At 31.8% G+C, this 19,569-nt stretch overlaps 2 protein-coding genes across 4 annotated transcripts; one reads left to right on the plus strand and one right to left on the minus strand.

Moving 5' to 3' along the window:
- The first annotated feature begins 5,708 nt into the window (after window positions 1-5,708).
- Window positions 5,709-7,439, plus strand: LOC109185923 (40S ribosomal protein S23-like). Its single transcript, XM_019335913.1, has 4 exons — window positions 5,709-5,815; window positions 6,674-6,829; window positions 6,927-7,053; window positions 7,149-7,439. Exons 1-4 carry the CDS (start codon window positions 5,811-5,813, stop codon window positions 7,287-7,289), a joined length of 429 nt encoding a protein of 142 aa, XP_019191458.1. The 5' UTR covers window positions 5,709-5,810; the 3' UTR covers window positions 7,290-7,439.
- Window positions 7,440-7,639: 200 nt separating this feature from the next.
- On the minus strand, window positions 7,640-11,940 carry LOC109185922. Of its 3 annotated transcripts, none has more exons than XM_019335911.1 (9): window positions 11,647-11,940; window positions 10,890-11,087; window positions 10,510-10,776; window positions 10,363-10,397; window positions 10,124-10,258; window positions 9,764-9,914; window positions 8,956-9,608; window positions 8,446-8,800; window positions 7,640-8,232 (listed from the first exon to the last, which is right to left on the minus strand). In XM_019335911.1, the coding sequence occupies exons 1-9, from the start codon at window positions 11,765-11,767 to the stop codon at window positions 7,889-7,891; spliced, it is 2,259 nt and encodes a 752-aa protein (XP_019191456.1). In that variant the 5' UTR covers window positions 11,768-11,940; the 3' UTR covers window positions 7,640-7,888. The 3 variants fall into 3 exon arrangements, with proteins under 3 accessions (XP_019191456.1, XP_019191457.1, XP_019191455.1); XM_019335912.1 differs by having other exon boundaries at window positions 7,640-8,041; window positions 8,255-8,800; XM_019335910.1 differs by having other exon boundaries at window positions 7,640-8,800.
- Between the last annotated feature and the right edge of the window lie 7,629 nt (window positions 11,941-19,569).

Below are 19,569 nucleotides of genomic sequence, written 5' to 3' on the forward strand. Positions count from 1 at the left end.
GTGTGTATTTGTTCGTGGAGCGTTATGCTGTGTAATCTGCATGGTGCACACGGTTACAAAAAAGACGTCATTTTAATATTCGATTTTAAAAATATATATATCAATTTCGATTGTCGTTAACAACGTTAATATTGTGCATAATTTGAACTATATAGTTCATTCATTCTGGATATATAGTTCATTCATTTTGGATATATAGTTCATTCATTTTGGATATATATTTTATTCATTCTGGATTTATAGTTCATTCATTCTGGATATATAGTTCATTCATTATAGGCATATATAGTTTATTCATTCTGGATATATAGTTCATTCATTTTGGATATATATTTCAAATTATGCACAACATAACGCCGTTAACGACAATCGAAACTTAAAAAAAATAAATAAATAAAAATCGGATGCGTGTTTTTAATCAAAACAACGTTGTTTTTGCAACATGGTGCAGACATTTGCACGACATAATTTGTCTTTGTTCAATCGTTATGCTATGCAACCATGTGCACCATGAATGACGCACACAGTTGCGAACGACGCCGTTTCACTATGGTGGAGTAACGGTGCCGTTAGTGGCACCGTTTAACTCCACCAATCAATTTTTTTTAAACTCCAATCGACGGAATTTTCATAATTTTCGGTGTGAATATATAGTTCACTAATTCTGGATATATAGTTCACTAATTTTGGATATATAGTTCATTAATTCTGGATATATAGCTCACTAATTCTGAATTTATAGTTCATTAATTCTGGATATATAGTTCACTAATTTTGAATTTATAGTTCATTAATTCTAAATATATGGTTCTTTAATTTTGAATACACAGACGCAGCGAACTGCCATAAGTCAAAATAGAATACCAGTAATCGGTGTGGATATATAGTTCACAAATTCTAGATATATAGTTCATTAATTCTGGATATATAGTTCAAATTATGCATAGCATAACGCCGTTAAGGGCAATTGATTTTTTTTTTAAGTCGAACGTCAAAACGATGTCGTTTTTGCAATCGTGTGCACCTTGCATGGTGCACACGGTTGCACGTCATAATTTGCCATTCTTGCGGGAGCGTTATGCTATGGAATCGTGCTCACCTTGCAAGGTGAGCACGGAGTAGATTCATAATTTTTATACTGTAGATTCATAATTTCTATACCGTAGATTCATAATATAATTATGTGATTTGTGAATGCAGAGTTCAACAATTGAGGAATATGAACATCGAAAATTATAAACATATAGCTCTATAATTATGAACATATATTTATAAAACTATGAACATATAGCTCTATCACATGTTCACAAACCTAATACTGTAGATTCATAATTTTTATACTGTAGATTCATAATTTCTATACTATAGATTCATAATTTCTGTACTGTAGGTTCATAATATTCGTACTGCGAAGATGAAATAATGCGATCGCGAAGAGATAAACGTTGTTAACAACAAGTGAAAAATAATTATTTTTTAAAATTAAAACGACATCATTTTCGTTGAAAACGACGCCGTTGTGGAACTGTGCCCACCTTGCAAGGTGAGTACGATTCCACAGCATAATTTGCCCATACCTAATTAACTAGTTTTTCTTTTCCCTTTCTTTTAGTTTTTTTCTTTTACCTCCTTCCTCTCTTTCAATGTTGGCTCGGATAAATTTGAGTAAAAAATAAAACTATTGAGCTAACACTTAGGGATAATAATGGGTCAGTGGAAGGGTGAAGTGGGTTACATCCACCACCCAATCCATCTTATACTTTATATACCCACTCCCACCCCGACCCATATCAAATGATTGTTTTCAAAACTCACCTCACCCCACCGAATGCACGTGTTTTATTACGAGTGTGCACCACTTTTATTTAAAAAAAAAATATTAAAATTACATGCATATAATAAAATAATAAAATTCACTAGTTATAATAAAATATAAAATAATATTTTCTCTATCATATTTTATATGTTGTATTTATTATTCATGTAAAACTAACTCTTTCTTCTTTGTTTATTATCTTTATTATTTTTCTTATTTTTAAATTTGATTTTTGTGTATGTGTTTAATAGTACTTTTAGTGTAGTTTCTAAATATACAAATTTTGTATATCAATATCAATACTAAACTTAATATTAAGAAAATTGAATTAAAAATAATTTCAGTCAAGCCTTGTTAAAAATAACGAACCAAACACAAAAAATGGGACCGGGGGTAACTAAATTGTTAATTTTTTTAAAAAAAATAATTAAAAAAATCAACATAAGTTATAGAAACGTTTATAATTAATTACATACTACTACTTATTGGTCGATTGAGTGAGGTCTAGGGGGGTTTTCCACATGCATAAAACCTGAATTTTAACAATCTCAAGTAATTTGATGCTATGACTGATTTGTGAATTTTAAGCCTATATACTTTCATCATTTGGAAAATCTATACATGTAACTGGAATTATGTGAACTATCGATTGGAGCCTATTATGATGGCAATTTTTTTTAGTGACGAGGGAAATCTTCAGTCACTGTTTGATGGTGTGTATTGGGTAAATTTAGCCATGTTATTCTAGTCGATAAAAGACCACAAGGATGTGAACCTATTTAGGTTGTCTATAGTTGATCGACTCAAACTAAAAATGTTAGTAAGTTGTTCCTATTGAGAGTCAAACTTATAAGTGTTTTGTTAAAGTCCACAATTTGATCAATTTATTAGAGTTGTCTTTTTTTTTTTTTTTTTTTTTTTTTTCGAGTTACAACATCTAGTATCTTATATCTAGACTCCTAAACTTGTAGTTGCATTATATCGAGCACATAGGTTTTTTATAAAAATAAAAAATAAAAATAAAAATCGAGCACATAGTCCTAGATACAAGCATTAATTTATTAAATAATTCTTAAAAAAAATTAAAAACAATTGGGTATCTGTTTCTACGGTTCCCGCTTTTATATATATATATATATATATATATATATATATATATATATATATATATATATGTATGTATGTATGTATGTATAAAAGAAAGAGTAGTTATACTATGGAACCATTCAACTCATATTTTTCACGCCCACTTTTAAGTTTTACCCACCTTTCACTATTATCACCATCTTCACTATTGTCATCATCGTACCTATCGTCACTGCTATCATCGTCATCATCACCATCACCGCTATCATCGTCGTTGTCGTCACCGCTATCATCATCGTCGTCGTCCCATTATCATCGTCGCCGCCGTTGCCATCGTCACTGCTATCATCATCGTTATCATCACCGCTATCATCATTAGCATTATCATCATCAATGAATTCATAATCATCATCAATGAAATCATCATCATCATCAATGGATTCATTGTAGATCCATTCAAGAAAGAGGTTGAACAAAGAGTAAAGGATAATCAAGATAAGCTCAGAAGCTGTAATGAAACCCATAAACCTGAATAGGATTCTATAGTTGCCATTTTTTAAATAATATACATAATATAAAGTTGATGCTTGTAGAAGAAGACAATACAACCAAACCAGTATAGCAAACTTGGTAAACATGATTAATAATATCTAAATAGTTGTAGAATGATGAAAGAAGATTACAGAATGATGAAGGGAATTATAGAATGATGAAGGGTTTATATAGTATTAGCTAGTTATTATGTTTAATGATTTTAGTATGATTGGGAAACCATACGTTAATCTTAAACCAATTAAAATTTTAGTATTTTACTATGATAAGCCAACTTTAATCAAATTAGGATTTTAATATGATGGGTATAATCTTTACATAATTTATCTCGTTAATATATATAAATTACATTTTATAATTTTTATTTCTTTACTAGGCTTGAAATATTAGTAGTTCCAATCCTTTTACCGACCAAACTCTTCTTCATCATGTGAATTTTATTTATTTGTCTAATATAAGTACACTTATAAATATTTAATTTCTTGTCTAAATTATTATATATGTAATAATTCATGTATAATATGATTTTTTTTTCTTTCAGATCGGTTATTAATTGATAATGATAAATCTATATCTATATCAATACTATTGCGTGTGTATTTGCTCGTTAATCGTTAGGTCAAATTGCGCAAATTATGCATTGGACTCGTGTCCATAATGTATTGTGGACACGTGTCCAAAGCGACGTCGTTTTCAGGGACACGAGTCCAAAACGACGTCAAATTGCGCATATTTCAATTTTTTTTTTTTTTAAAATAGATTTTGTCTCGCCGTTAACGACGTTATTCGTTTGTGCCATTATGAATGTATAGTTATGGGATTATGAATGTACAGTTATGGAATTATGAATGTAAGTTATAAAATTATGAACACAGAGCTCTGACATTATGAACTTACAATTATGAACATATAGTGATAAAATTATGAACATAGAGCTCTAAAATTTTGAACATCGAGCTTTGAAAATTATGATTTTACAGTTATTGCATTATGAATGTACAGTTACGGAATTATGAATGTACAGTTATGCAATTATGAATGTACAGTTATGCAATTATGAATGTACAGTTATGCAATTATGAACACAGAGTTCTGACATTATGAACTTACAATATGAACATATAGTGATAAAATTATGAACATAGAGCTCTAAAATTGTGAACATAAAGCTTCGAAAATTATGAAGTTACAGTTATTGAATTATGAATGTACAGTTACAGAATTATGAATGTACAGTTATGGAAGTATGAATGTACAGTTATGGAATTCTGAATATAGAGCTTTGACACTATGAACTTACAATTATGAACATATAGTAATAAAATTATGAACATATACTCCTATAACAAAGTGATCTGAAATTACACCAAAAAAAAAAAAAAAAAAAAAGATAACAGTGCCTAACGGCATTGTTACCCGTGTCCAGCATGCATGCTGGACACAGGTCCATAGCATAACGATTGGTCAAATTGTATTTGGGTTCGGGTCTGTAAGTCAGAACTATATGAGCCCAAATGGTTGGGTCCGAAGGCCCAAATCCAAAGGATATTACCCCGATTAGGGTTTTATCACGCAGCTGCTCTTGGCAATTTATATCCTACACCACAGCGCGCGTTGCACTGTGCGCCCAGATGCAAAACGACGTCGTTTTAAATATTTTTTTTTTTTGAAATATAATTGTATACATGAATGTACATAATTATATAACAAAATATACATACTCTTTTTAAAAAATAATACACATAATCTAACATATTACATAATAAACATAAAATTTTAACATAATACACATCAACTCTTAACATAATAAACACAAATTTTTTGATTCCGATGTACATAATTGTATAAAAAGAATGTACATAATTGTATAAAAAATGTACATAACTGTATGAACAAATACACATAATTGTGTGAACAAATACACATAATCACAGGTGGACAAATACACATAACTGTATGCGTTTATAAATATTTAATTTCTTGTCTAGTATAAGACACCAAATTATTATTATTATATTATTATATATGTAATAATGTAATAATAATTAATGTATAATATCACCTTTTTTTTCTTTCTTTCAGATGGGTGATTAATTGATAAATCTATTTATATCTATATCTATACTACTGCGTGTGTATTTGTTCGTTAATTGTTAGGTCAAATTGTATTTGGGTTCGGGTTTGTAAGTCGGAACTATATAAGCCCAAATGGTTGGGCCCGAAGACCATATAGAAAAGCCCAAACCTAAAGGATATTACCGCGATTAGGGTTTTATCAGGCAGCTGATCTTCTTTTCGGCAACCTCTGGAATCCTAGTCTCAACTCTCAAGTCGAAGTTCTCTCCACACAGCAAACATGGGGTATGATTTGAGCTTCACTCCTACTTTTCAATTCTTCACTGTTAGATTATGAGTGTGAAGCTCTGTAGATTAGTTTTCTTTCGATTCAGCTTTTAGCATTCTGTAATTCGCGTTTCGGATGTTGTATTGTGTTCGAAAGTTGAATTCTTTAGCTAATAGATAGGATTGTTATGTGTAGTAAGGGATCATTTGCTTTAGTTGATACCCTTCTTTCTGCTAGCGAGGATGCAATCATTGATTTGTATAGTTGATGTAGGAAGGCTCGAATAATTGCTTGCAATGGTAAATGTTTTTATTGATATTTTGGATATGAAATGCAATTCATTTATGTTATTTGGGGGAGGTGGGGAGGGTTGTTTCTAGCTGATTTGCTAAGCCTCTTTCTATTTCATAAAAGATACAATTAAGTAGGCTGAGATTGTTTGGCACATGGTGCTGTTTTCTGGTATTAGACTGTTACTTCTAAGGGAAGTGGTCTTGTTACTTGGATTCACTGACATCATGACTAGTGTTGAAAAGAGGATTGCTTTGTAATGTTCTTGGGTGGGTTTTCACTTGTTGAGTTCAACTATGGTATTATTTCTTGCTATGTGTCTCTAGCTATGTTTTAACAAGTTAATTCTTCTTCTTCTGTTGTTTTTTATTTAGACCTGTAATCTCATGTATAATAGATATATTACCCTGTAAATTTTGTATTTTTTAAGATCAGACCTTATGCAATCTGATTGTAGCTTTTGATTCTCTGCAACTCAAATGCTCTTTCTTTCTTTGAATAAGCTAATAGGTTGTGAATGTCAAATGATTTTGTTTGTTAAACTGCTGATAGCGTCCCTAATATAATTTTCTATAATCTTTCAGGAAGACACGTGGTATGGGAGCTGGACGCAAGCTGAAGTCCCACCGCATAAGGCAGAGGTGGGCTGATAAGGCCTATAAGAAATCTCATCTTGGGAATGAATGGAAGAAACCATTTGCTGGTTCTTCCCATGCAAAAGGCATTGTGCTTGAGAAGATGTTAGTCCACTTATTTTTAGTCTTTGATTATTAATTATATATTCATGACAGGTTTTACCTAACTAATCTATCCAAATTGTTATCTTGGTATGCACAGAGGCATTGAAGCTAAGCAGCCAAACTCTGCTATTCGAAAATGTGCTAGGGTTCAACTCATTAAGAATGGGAAAAAGATTGCTGCTTTTGTCCCCAATGATGGTTGTTTGAACTATATCGAAGAAAATGTGAGTTGTTGCCTTCAACTCCCGGTTACTTTTTCTGCTTATTGACTTTTCATTCAACTAGGAGAGATCTGAGTGTTTCTTGGATTAATTTGCAGGACGAGGTATTGATTGCTGGATTTGGTCGTAAAGGTCATGCCGTGGGTGATATTCCTGGTGTCAGGTTCAAGGTGGTGAAGGTCTCTGGCGTTTCTCTACTTGCCCTCTTCAAGGAGAAGAAGGAGAAACCAAGATCTTAGTTTGCCTATCCCCCCTCAGTGTTTTGTTGGTCTCAAGAATTGTGATGAACTTTTTTCTGTTTCAGAGTTCTTATGTGGTGGAGAAACAATTTTGAATCTAGTTGGAATTTTGACTGTTATTGATTTATACATCTCTCTGTCATTGTTTGTTAGTGTGTGCATCAGTTTAAATTTTTATGACATTCACTTGCAATTCAAAAAATATATATACATTCATCTTAAAAAGTTCACTGACATGTAAAAGGTTTCTGATAATGGGTTTTGTAATGAAAAGTCTAGTCCCAAATTCACGGACTAGGAAGCTTTGCTTTAGTAAAATTTCATGGCCAATGGCAAAATTCTGTTCAAGATTTCATCAAACTGAGTTGAAACATACTAAAACATCTCTGTTCAAGATTTGTGAGCCTAGGATTTCAAGTGGATAGAATACAATAATTGACTCATTTTAAACACATTATGATCAACACCACAAAGGTAGCCTGCACTTACAATTTTACTGGTAAAAAAAAAAAGACCTGTCATGTCTAGCGTGATAGATCTAAACATATAGGAGGATCAAAGTACACACCAGGAGGGTGGGGGAGAGGCTGCCAATTAATTTATAAACTGTTGTTTTCTTTGTAATCAATTTCCAGAGGAATGGCAGAATTAATCTTCCCAACCACCTCCTCGACGACTGCTTCTTTAGAGAAGTCAAGAAAATCGCCATCCCCAGAATTCTTGACAGCAAATGGTATCCTGCTAGCTGCAATCTCAGATATTGTTGTATCAGCATTCTTGGAAATCGAATAAGAAGTCTCCTCTTCAACAGCAACAACCTTGATGTCGTTGGAGTTGGCTTTCTCATTTACATTAGCAGTCATTTCATTCTTCAGAACGCCAAGGTCCCCATGATTAACTGCCTCTAAACCAGCATCTTGTACTACATGTTTTACTGTATCATGTACTCTGCTGCCAACATCCATCTCAGATATTGTTGTATCAGCATTCTTGGAAATTGAATAAGAAGTCTCCTCTTCAACAGCAACAACCTTGATGTCGTTTGAATTGGCTTTCTCATTTACATTAGCAATCATTTCATTCTTCAGAACGCCAAGGTCCCCATGATTAACTGCCTCTAAACCAGCATCTTCTACTACATCTTTTACTGTATCATGTACTCCGCTTCCAACATCCATCGCATATGAGTTACTTTCTTCATTCTGTTCATGATGAACTTCTGGAGCAAAGCTAGGAAAAGATTGTTTATCTTTTGGAGCATCAGTGATGTTCAATGAGGTAGGTGACTGTGATTTGTCCTGGAAAGATGTGGGAGAAGAAAGGTTCTGAGTACCAGACTTCATATTTTCAGAGGCAGTTGACATTCTTGAGGGTGGAAGACCTGAGGCCTTGGATTTCATATTTGACCTCCCAATCCCATTTGGACTGCAGATAGTTCCAATTTTGGGCAATGCAGTGCTTTGTTTGGAATTACATCGCATAGTCCCATTGGGTGTGCGAACTGACTTCACCTGCACAGTGCAAACATTGAATCAGAATGCTGTAACTTGGAGAAATTTTACAGGATAACAATCCGGATCATGCTTTATCACTACTGACTATAACTTTGCCTTGACCAGTAATTTTGAGTTAAAGAGAGAATTGAAAAACAAAGATGGAGACTGACCCCGTCAAAGAAACCAATTTTTGGGGATGGCATCCGTAGGCCTGATGGTTTCATAGGTGGAAGAGAGACTGTGTCACTTTGTGTTGAAGCTTTCCTTGTATTTTCTTTAGGCGATGCTGTTCCCTGATTCTGATTACTAGAAGAATTTGTGAAGTCCAAAGTAGAAGCATCACTCTCCAAAGATATACAGGAACTGGTATCAAAACTAATCCTCGACTTATTTGACCTCTCATTAATGATAGAACAGGATGATGATGATGCTGCCGAAGCTGATGACCATTCGCTTATAGAACTAGCAGGTGATATGCTAGAATTGATCTTTGAAGACATGAGATAAGCTGAGATTGCAGAATTTCCAGATGATACTTTATTCTTCAATGCTGTTTTTGATGGAGTTTTGAGCATTGAAGCAGAGGAAGGTTGACTAACAGGTTTACTAACCAACTTCCTTCTGGCCATAGGTAAATTGGGTTTTCCTGCCTTGTCAGACAAAGTACTTCCAGTACTATCACTTGAAGATCTTGAGGACAGCATCTTGCTTGCAGCTGAAAATCTCATTGAAGAAGCCTTGGAAGACAATGCAGGTTTTGGTAACGCCTTGCAGGCATTACTTGAGTCAAATACTTTTGATGTATGAGCCCCTTTACCAGCAACTGTCAGTTTCCATTCATTAATTAATAAAATGATAATAAAGCAGTCATACATAAAAAGGCCCAATCCAGATACTGGGCACCTTTTAGAGAATGGACACTGCCCTAATATGGCTGTTGAAGAAATAGTAAACTTTATTTGAAGTATGTTTCCTTACCAGTATTGGTTTTTGTATTGTCATGATCAATTTTAACATGATTAGCACTCAAAGACGCCCTTTTTGCCATTGTTGCTGGGATGGGATTTGCCTTACTGGGCAGTTTTGGTAGCTTAGCAAGTGATGATGTTAAGTCCCCAGTTTTGACAGGCTTCATTAAACAACATAGAAACAGCATGAGCTAAACAAATATCAAGAGTTGACAATTTGTTTTAAAGTTCAAAAGAGAAATAAAAACAACAGAAACTCGGACATCTGCTTAAAAAAAATAAAAATTCAATTAAACCAAATGACTAAAGCTATGCAATTGAAACAGATGAAATTCCAGTTAGCAACAAATAAATAGAAAAATTTACATGCCTGTGTGACACGAGGATTGTCCAGCTTTATGCTTTTCCTGGGGCCTTGTATCCCATCAGTGTGTTTCTGCTGACTTTTTAACATTCCCAAAGTCTGAGCCCCAATGGCTCTTTTTGGAGCAAGTTTAGACTTTGGCTGAAATTTTAGAATGCAGTTTTGTCATTGATAAACTACTGGAAACAAAAAAAAAAAAAAAAAAGGTGGAGTTCAAATATTGCAATTGGTTTAGTTTGTCTTACCACATTTTTTAAAGTGGCATCTGCCTTCTTCGAAGCTGTGTAATGAAAAGTACACAAAAACACAATAATTTAGCAACCATGTTGCCAAATTCATTCCCAACAAATGAAGAGTCAGCTACTATTAACCAGAAAAGAAGTATGTCTTACCAGAATTACCCCCATTATCTGCCACAGGAGATACGTCTTTCCTGATTGAGGTCATCACATTTGACACTTTATTGGATCTCTGTATCGATGCTCTAATGTCTTCAAACAACTCAGCCTCAAGATGTTCCAGCGCCACATTATCACTTGCTAATGTTGATATTGTATCTGTAGATTTTTCAACATCCTCTTCAATCCTAGGCATTACATTTTTCTCAATCTTTTCAGATCCCTTGACCATGCTGGACAACTCCTCAGCATCCAGAACCCCTGGAAATGAAGCAGATCAATAGCAACCACAAATTAGAATAAATAACTTTAGCAGAAGATAGAAAATGAATTGTTCTCCGACTTGATGGGGGCTCACAAAACAAGGTAAATACCTGCATCCGTAAAGAAAGCACTATCCCATGCTAAGCTCTTGCGTAAATTCAACTTTCCTTTCCTTCTGCTTCTTTCTGGTTCCATTGATTCATGTAGTTCAGGCAGCACGTCATCTTCTTCACCTCTATTATCCATATCCTTTTCTTCTTGAACATCCATCGTTCCCGACATCTCCAAGCTTAAGCCTTTGTGATTATCTGAAACACCAAAAGAGAAAGCAACTTTATCTCCAATTCTCCATGGACACACAAAATTTGATGCAAGGGAGAACATAGATCTACTTCCAACTGACGAACAAACAAAATAGAATATCACAGTTGAGCTAAAATCCACCAGGGTTCTAATAAACAAAATACTTAAGCCACAGTTAAGTTCAAAAGAGCAAAGGCAGTAGAAAACCCAATGTGTATTCAGAACTAATCAATCCAAAACTGAGCATTTCATATCTACACAGCTACATATAACTGAAAAATCCAGTATTTATGAAATACCCACTCCTTTATGATCCATCATCAGGTCAATCACACGTCTCAGATCTTTAACCGGAAAAAGTGGATTGTTAAGCTGAGATAAAATTCAAGCAGAAATATAAATCTTAGCTGTTGGCTTACTAATCCCCTCAATTAGCTTTGAATTCTTGTACTGAAAAATCAACCAAGCACTATAATTTACTGTTTAAAGCTACTAGGGTTAGGTCTGCAGTAAGAACCCAAGTCTATCATAAAACATAGCACTAAAAATGAAATTCTTGGATACCAGTCTGCTTGAGCGGCGAAGGGGACAAGGTTAGGACGAAATCATCATTCTCCGGCCCATCGTCGAGGAGACTGAGGCCCTTCACTTCGAGATCGATGTGGTCGACTTCCGCCATCGACATTAACCCAATTGATTCGATTTCCGATGCGACTGAGACTGTGGCTGCGAATTCTTCAAAGATCACTCGAAAGAGCGGTGGCGATTGAAGATAAAGCTAGACGGCCTACAAAAGTGCAGAGAGAAAGAGAGATGAGAGCGCTAACGGGAAATTTTTTGAATTTACGAAGGGGGCGGTTTTGAAGATTATTGTATGTGTGCTTCGCTGGTTAGAGGGATGAAATGACATTTCGCCCCTTCGAGTTTTTTATTGATTAGTTTATTTAAAGAGAAAACTATCACTATTTTAATGGCAACCAATGTGGTTGGTGATTTGGCGTGATGGTTCAACATCTTGTTCCTTAAGTATGAGGTGAAGGGCTTGATCTCTACTCATGTTCACAAATAGAAATAATGAATTTTTCTTTGTTTTTTTTTCCTTCTCCTGTAAGATTGTGTTTTTTCGTGTGATTTACATAATGAGAGAAACATGAAAAATTCGCGCACGTTTTGCGTACATATACACCCAAACTGGGTGCGTAGAACATACTTTAACTTCTTTTTTTCTCAAATGTCAAGTTCTCAGTCTTGTTTTTTATTTTTTATTTTTCTTTCTTCTCATCTTTCCCTTTCACCTCTCTCCTACTTGCCACACAAAAACTCGATCAACAAATGAGGTTGCTCTTAAATACTAATTTTGAACATAAATGTCATAAATAGGTATGTGAGATAGTAAATAATCACGATTGCATATAGTCGGTTAATATTATTGACTCTATTATTTTTAGAGTACGAGTATAAATTTGTGTAACAAAAATAACATACTAATGATATAAGAAAATTGAGTTTATTATTTTGGGAGTACGAGTACAATTTTTTTGTTGACAAAAATAACATAGTGATGATATAAGAAATTGAATTGGTCCTAGTTTCATACATATAACGCTTATGTGTATGTGTTATATCGAAATATAAAGCGTAAATTCAGCATATCATGAGATTAATGATTGCAATATGATGTAACATCTTCTATAAATAGCAATTATAGTGTGAAATTGTGAACACGATAATTATTGTTCATACTTATGATAACGTTTGCGCCGTTTTGGTAAGCTTTCTAAGTTATGATCGCACCATTAAGATTACTAATAGCGTTTGGATTGAGTTAGCCTAATATTTAATATTTCATCATAGCATAATATTTCGTATCTAATTATCTATCCATACACATCATCTACTAACTTATAATGCATAATTGTATACAATGTATAACAACCTTTAACAATATTATAAACGTTGTAGCATGATACGAGTTGTGTTTTGATAGTTAATTTTTCTAGATCAAATATAAATAAATAAATTGACAATTATTTGATTTGATTATTTCAATTATACATGTATTTTGGGTCCATTTTTGTATCATCTTTCAAAAAATAATGGTTATGAGTAATACATAATCACTACATACAGGGGTGGACCCATAAAAATTGTTAAGTGGGGGCGAAGTTCAATTAGTAAAAAATGTCTATAAGTTTATAACAAAAATGTTAAGCATCAAAATCTTATGTGAAATATTAAAACAAAAGGGATAACTTTAAAAAAAAAAAAAAAAAAAAAAAAAAAAAAAAAAAAAAAAACCTAAGAAGTTAGCCATAAATATTGTTAGATATGAGCGAAAAATAACAAATCAAAATTTATACAAATACTTATAACAAAATATGAAACATAATTAATTTGATAAAATAATTCTAATAGAAAACACATTATAAATTACACATCTCATTAATCATTATTACTATAAAAGTATATATATATATATATATATATATATGTGTGTGTGTGTGTGTGTGTGTGTGTGTGTGAGAAAATCTCACATCTCCTCACATCTCACATAGCCATAAAAACTATGTTCTTTGAAAGTCTCACCATTATTCAAATAGCTATAAAACTGTCTTCAAGCCAAAAAGATTAGACAAGATTCAAACCCACACCCTGCTTAAGCAAACATGCATGCTTTATCATTTAAGTTGATTCACTTTTTGTTAACTTTTCCTGTTTTCTTTTACTTATACTAAAACTGTGTACTATATATACATATATATACAAGTGTTATATATGGGGTGTGGGTGGGGTGAGTGGGGGCAGCTGCCCCCATGCTAGGTCCGCCCCTGACTACATAAGAACATACATGGGTAAATCATATTCCCGTGCAAAAGTCAATATAATAATATCTCTATCTCTATCCCTATATCCCTATATCCCTATATATATATATATATATATATATATATATATATATATATATATATATATATATATATAAACAAAATGATTATGGGAAAATTTGTTACTCTCAAGTGTGAAAGCATTTATTGTATTCACATTACTTTATAAATTCATGTAATTTTAATTACAAATCAAATCCTCTTTTTAAAAAAATACAAATCAACATCAACATCAACATAATTATTAATTTAGTCAACATAATATGTCTATATCATTAATTTATAAAATATTACATATATTATATATTATATATTGTATCTCTATCTCTTCTCTCTCTTCTCTATCTTTATATCTCTATCTCTATATATATTATATGAAAATGATTAGAGGAAAATCTCTATCTCTTCTCTATATACATTAAAGCAAAATGATTAGGGAAATTTTTTCCCTAATCATAATCATCATAAATAATTAAATAAAGATGAAAATAAAATCAAAGTGAATAATAAGCAAAAGGATTTTAGTGGATATGAGAGTATTTCACAAAATTAATTTAAGTAATAGTTGTTGATTCATAACTAAAAATTAATATTGCAATAATTATGTTATGTTTCTAACATTAATTGATTGAAGATAAATTTAAAAGTCATAATCAATATTTACATGAACATCTACACCTACTTCAACACTATAAATAAACTATCATCCACATGGCCACAACTAATACTACAATTATGTTTTGGTCGTGGCTAAAATTGGGAGGATGGTTGTGACTATAATAGGGAGAATAATATTTTTGGGAGTTTAGATCTCTTATAGAGCTTATACTGTGCGATATGGAAAAGATGAATCAATAAATGCGCAGTGGACATGAAGAAAAAGTTGAGGATAAAAATCATACCTTGCTTCTGAATCTGGGGCTTCGATTTTTGGAGCTGTTCTTTCTTAGAAGCAGAAGCAACTGTTAGCCGTAGTTCATGAACACGAAGAAGAAGAAACAACTTACGTACAAAGACTATTTTGCCCTCATGAATAATTTTGTTTAAAAAATTTAAGTTTTTTCGGCAAATTTTCATCGGTGATTTGATCGGAAGGACCAAATATACTAAAAAAACATAATTAAAGGACTAAATTGTTAGCTATAAAAGTCATGGAACAAAATTAACACGTCCCCTATAGTAATAGGACCAAAAGTGTAATTTGTTTATTAATTAATAATAATTCGTGCATTGCACTGGACACTTACTAGTGTGTTATCCTTCTATATATTAAAGCCATATAGCCATGACCAATCAAATTGTAGTATTTTCCCGCTTAGTGTGAACACATTTTTTTATAAATAAAAATAAATAGAGATAGAGATTTGTCAGATATCCTCCACTAAGGAAAGAATATTCTAGAAAGCAGTTTTTTTATTAATAAGTTGTGTTTATATTTCCAAGAAAAAAATAATGACCAGATATTATTTTCAAGGAGTCTTTTCAGTTTTCAATGAGTCTTTTCAATTGTTTAGATAGTAATATATATAGCGGCATTTGGGTGTTCAGATTTTGAAGAGCTTTATATATATGAATGAATGGTGCAAGGCGGTGGCCAAACTCACGGAAGGGAGCCAAAGAATCTGAAACGGCGGCGAGCGTTAGAAGGACGACGCGGAGAGAAAGATAACAGAGACGAGCTATATGCTAGAACGAGGGAGCAAGTGGAAACGTATGCTAGAACGAGGGAGCAAGTGGAGACGTATGCTAGAACGAGGGAGCAGGTGGAGACGTTGGTGGTCGCCGGCCGCTTTGTTCTGGGCGTCTCACTTCTGGCAGTCAAGATTAGAGTATGGTGAGAGTTAGAGGTAAAAGGGTGAGAGACTGAGAGTGAGAGAGGTGAGAGGGTGAGAGTCTCCTCTGGCAGTGGTGTGAGAAGATACGGTGATAGAAAGGCTGTTTCGGTGCATGGCAAGGGGTGGTGGTCCAAGACGGCAAGGATGAACACTCAATGATTGTGCAGATTGGAAATACATAAAGGTTTAAAGCAAGTGGTTTTTTAAAAAAAAAAAAAAATTGAAGCATAACAAATGAGAGCAAGGGAGATACATTTTCAACATTACCAAGATGAAAACAAATAGGTTCTAAGTTGGGAATTTGGCTGCAGGGTATGGCCATGAATAAATATGATAGAAGTTCTTCTCTAACTCTAACTGCATTTGTTTGTTCAGGTATGATCATCTTGAATCTACAATAGACTCATCATCAAGGAAGATAATTTAAATGAGTTTTTTTGTTTTTTTTTTTTTTAGGTAATCTGGAAAGTCATCTTCAAGAAAGGTAGTCTATTTTTATTTCACTACTTTTTTTAAGATTCATGTTTATATGTATATTATATGTATATTATCAATGTTTGCTATAACAATTTTTCCTTTGATGTGTAGTTCCATAGAAAATCACAATGCTATTCCATCTGTTTTGAAGCCCTACGGCCATTTATCTGATATTTATCCTAAAACTTGGTTTTATGTAGTTTATAATTTCATATTTTCTGTGATGGGTTGCTGTTTTTGTTTTTTTTTTTTTTGTAATGGGTTGCTGGTTTTTAGTTTTAGGTTTTATTATTATTTGTTTGGGTGTCTTGCCTCTATCTCCTTTGTCAACCTTAAAGTGTGCAATCATGGAAGCCGAGCACCATAGATGAGAACCAGTTTTACCTTTATTTTACAAATGTGGTTCAGTTTTTTGATTTGCTGCCTCATTGACTCCATAATGACCCTTCACAAATGTGGTGGAAGAGGACCGAGGTGCATATTGTCAAGCAAGGTAAAATCTTCATATTGTATTTTTTTTTAAAGGGTGAACTCCTCCATATTGCAGCCTATATAATGACCACTCGGATGAGAAGATTTGCATGCATAACACATTAATACTCCTTGCAGAGCAGAAACCTTTCCAAAATGCATTCTTGATACATACTTGCAAGCCAAACTCGCATCTACACAATAGAAAACCTATAATAATTAGTTTAGTGAGAAAATGTGAGGACATCTGACGGAGGACATCTAACTATAGCAATGACTGCCTATTCATGATGAGGTAAACATACCTTATTTATTACGGAGTATCTTTTTAATTGTAAGCTGTATTATTTGTGAAAAATTTCTATAAAATGTTTTTATTTTATTTTATTCTATTAGGGTACATACATTTTTTGAAGGATAGATACAGTGAATGGAGTGGAGTGATTTTGGAATTGAACTCAAGTAGGATCAAAACAGTGATTTTGGAATTGAACTCAAGTAGGATCAAAACAGTTTGAAGTAATTCTTTTAATGTAAAGGGAGCAGGTAATTCAATAGGTTGGAAAGAAACGCATTTACATAAAAAAATTATATATTAAACGAACATTTTATTTTATAAATCAGTTTATTGTTTACTTTTTATTAGTTTTTAATAAAAAGAAAAGTTTATTGTTTACTGAAATAAAAAAAATTAGGTTATTGGTTTTAAAAAATGAGATTAATCTACTTTTTATACTTACAATTTTATTGAAAATGAAAAAACTTAAATATTTATGATTTATTACAATTTGATTGTTCATTCTAATACACAGTTTTGAGAGAAATAGTTATTAGATCAGTTACTTAATTTTTGTTTTTAAAAATTAAAATCAGTTGTTAAATTAAAAGACTGTGCATGCACAATACTTGTGCAAAGATGAAAAAATTTAAACAAATAATTATGAAACTGATATAAAGTAATTAGAAAAATAATGTATTTTTTATCTTCGTTGAAAACAAAAAAGTTAACTCGAAGAATTTTATCTCACTGGATATTTTTTTAATTCTATTACATATTTGGTGGAGTTTGTAAAGTAATTTGTAAAATAAAACAAATAATATGAAACTGATATAAAGTAATTAGAAAAATTATGTATTTTTTATTTTCGTTGAAAACAAAAAAGTTAACTTGAAGAATTTTATCTCATCGAATATTTTTTAAATTGTATTATAGATTTGGTCGCGTTGTAAAGTAATCTGTAAAATAAAACAGTACATATTTCAAAAGTGATTCTGATTATGGTAATTGATTTCACGAGTACTTGATTTTGTTAAAGATATAAAGAAATGTCTAATTGAGGTAGAACTATGACCAAAACAAAGTGAGTAAACACAGATTCTGTAAAATGATGATCTAAATTGCAGATTAAATATAAAAACATAAGAAATGCAGAAATTGACTTAGCTTTTTGTATGTCCGAATTTTTTGGAGTTGTTTATTTATGTTTAGTCATAGCGTCTAATCTAACACCGGAGAATTCAATAGAATAGAAGATGAACGGAGAATATTAAAAGGAATCGCAACAAATCGGAAGAAAAAGGGAGGGATCACACAGAATCGTAAAGAAGAAGATGTGTCGCCGCGTCGCGGTCTGCAGAGGGAGAATGCAATGACAGTCAAATGGGTTAAAAGTCTTGATATGTGATGATAATGAGAATTTTGTAATTACGACTAAAAATGTTGTATCTTTAATAATTTGTATTTTTTGAAAAATAATAATTTGTACTTTCTTTATCGTTTTGATAATATTATTCATCTAGCTAATTTATTTTAATTTCGAATATTTTCAGTTGTATTTCTATAATTAGACTTATATTATATTAGTTTTATATTGTGTCCTAATACAATTTATATTAATTAATTTTTGAAACTCTTCATTATTATTTAAAAAAAAAAAAAAACTCTTCATTATTCAATGTGTATTGTTATTTGTATTACAATGTATGTTAATAGCCGTGATTAATAGTGATGGCCTGATGGAAGAATCCCTAGGCTGCATCATTTAATTATACTACCTAACTGTTCAGTCTCAAATAACAACCAATTAATGTATTCTCTTCAAATATGATTTGAACTAAATATACAGACTGAAATCATTATAAATACATGTAAAGAGAATACTTTCAGGGTTTCGACTTGGTTTCATATTACAGTTGGGCAGAAAGTATGATGTAATGGGTAAGTGTATTTAATTTGGATTATATATATATATATATATATATATATATATATACACACAAAATATTGATGTTACTCATTTAAAAAATAGATTTTGATACAAAATATGTTATATTTAAAGTTTAATCTGTTGAATATATTATATTTAACTGCATTAGAAAGATAATAGTGGTACTGGGTATTAATTGTATAGTATTAGCACGTATATAGTTTTATGTTTTTTTTTTGTTTGTTTAAGTATTCTTCGTGTTTGGTATAACAATTTGGTTAATGATTTCTTTACTTTTTGTACTCTAAACAAATTAAATCATTTATGATCTACATTAATTTATTTAATTTCAAGTCATTTTTGAGAATTTAAAAATAAAAAATGAAATAATATAATAAACCAACTATTACAGCTTTCAAAAAAAAAAAAACCAACTATTACAGTATTACTTTAACCAACCATTTGATTGATTTCTGCATTATTTGTATGAAAAAAAATATTGTTATATATCTTTTTTTACATTGAAAAAAAAATAATATAAGCAAGTTATATTGCATACGTTATATTATTTTTGAACTTTATATCCATAATTATGAATAATTTTAGAAACGG

This window comes from Ipomoea nil, unplaced genomic scaffold, assembly GCF_001879475.1.
Source record: "Ipomoea nil cultivar Tokyo-kokei standard unplaced genomic scaffold, Asagao_1.1 scaffold1361, whole genome shotgun sequence".
Lineage (NCBI taxonomy): Eukaryota > Viridiplantae > Streptophyta > Magnoliopsida > Solanales > Convolvulaceae > Ipomoea > Ipomoea nil.

Coding starts and splice junctions, on each gene's coding strand:
- LOC109185923 (XM_019335913.1), top strand. Junction 6,830..6,926: donor GGCATTGTGCTTGAGAAGAT/GTTAGTCCACTT, acceptor TGGTATGCACAG/AGGCATTGAAGCTAAGCAGC. Junction 7,054..7,148: donor TGAACTATATCGAAGAAAAT/GTGAGTTGTTGC, acceptor ATTAATTTGCAG/GACGAGGTATTGATTGCTGG.
- LOC109185922 (XM_019335910.1), bottom strand. CDS start 11,767: ATGTCGATGGCGGAAGTCGACCACATCGATCTCGAAGTGAAGGGCCTC. Junction 10,398..10,509: donor AGATAATGGGGGTAATTCTG/GTAAGACATACT, acceptor TTCATTACACAG/CTTCGAAGAAGGCAGATGCC. Junction 9,609..9,763: donor CAATACAAAAACCAATACTG/GTAAGGAAACAT, acceptor GGAAACTGACAG/TTGCTGGTAAAGGGGCTCAT.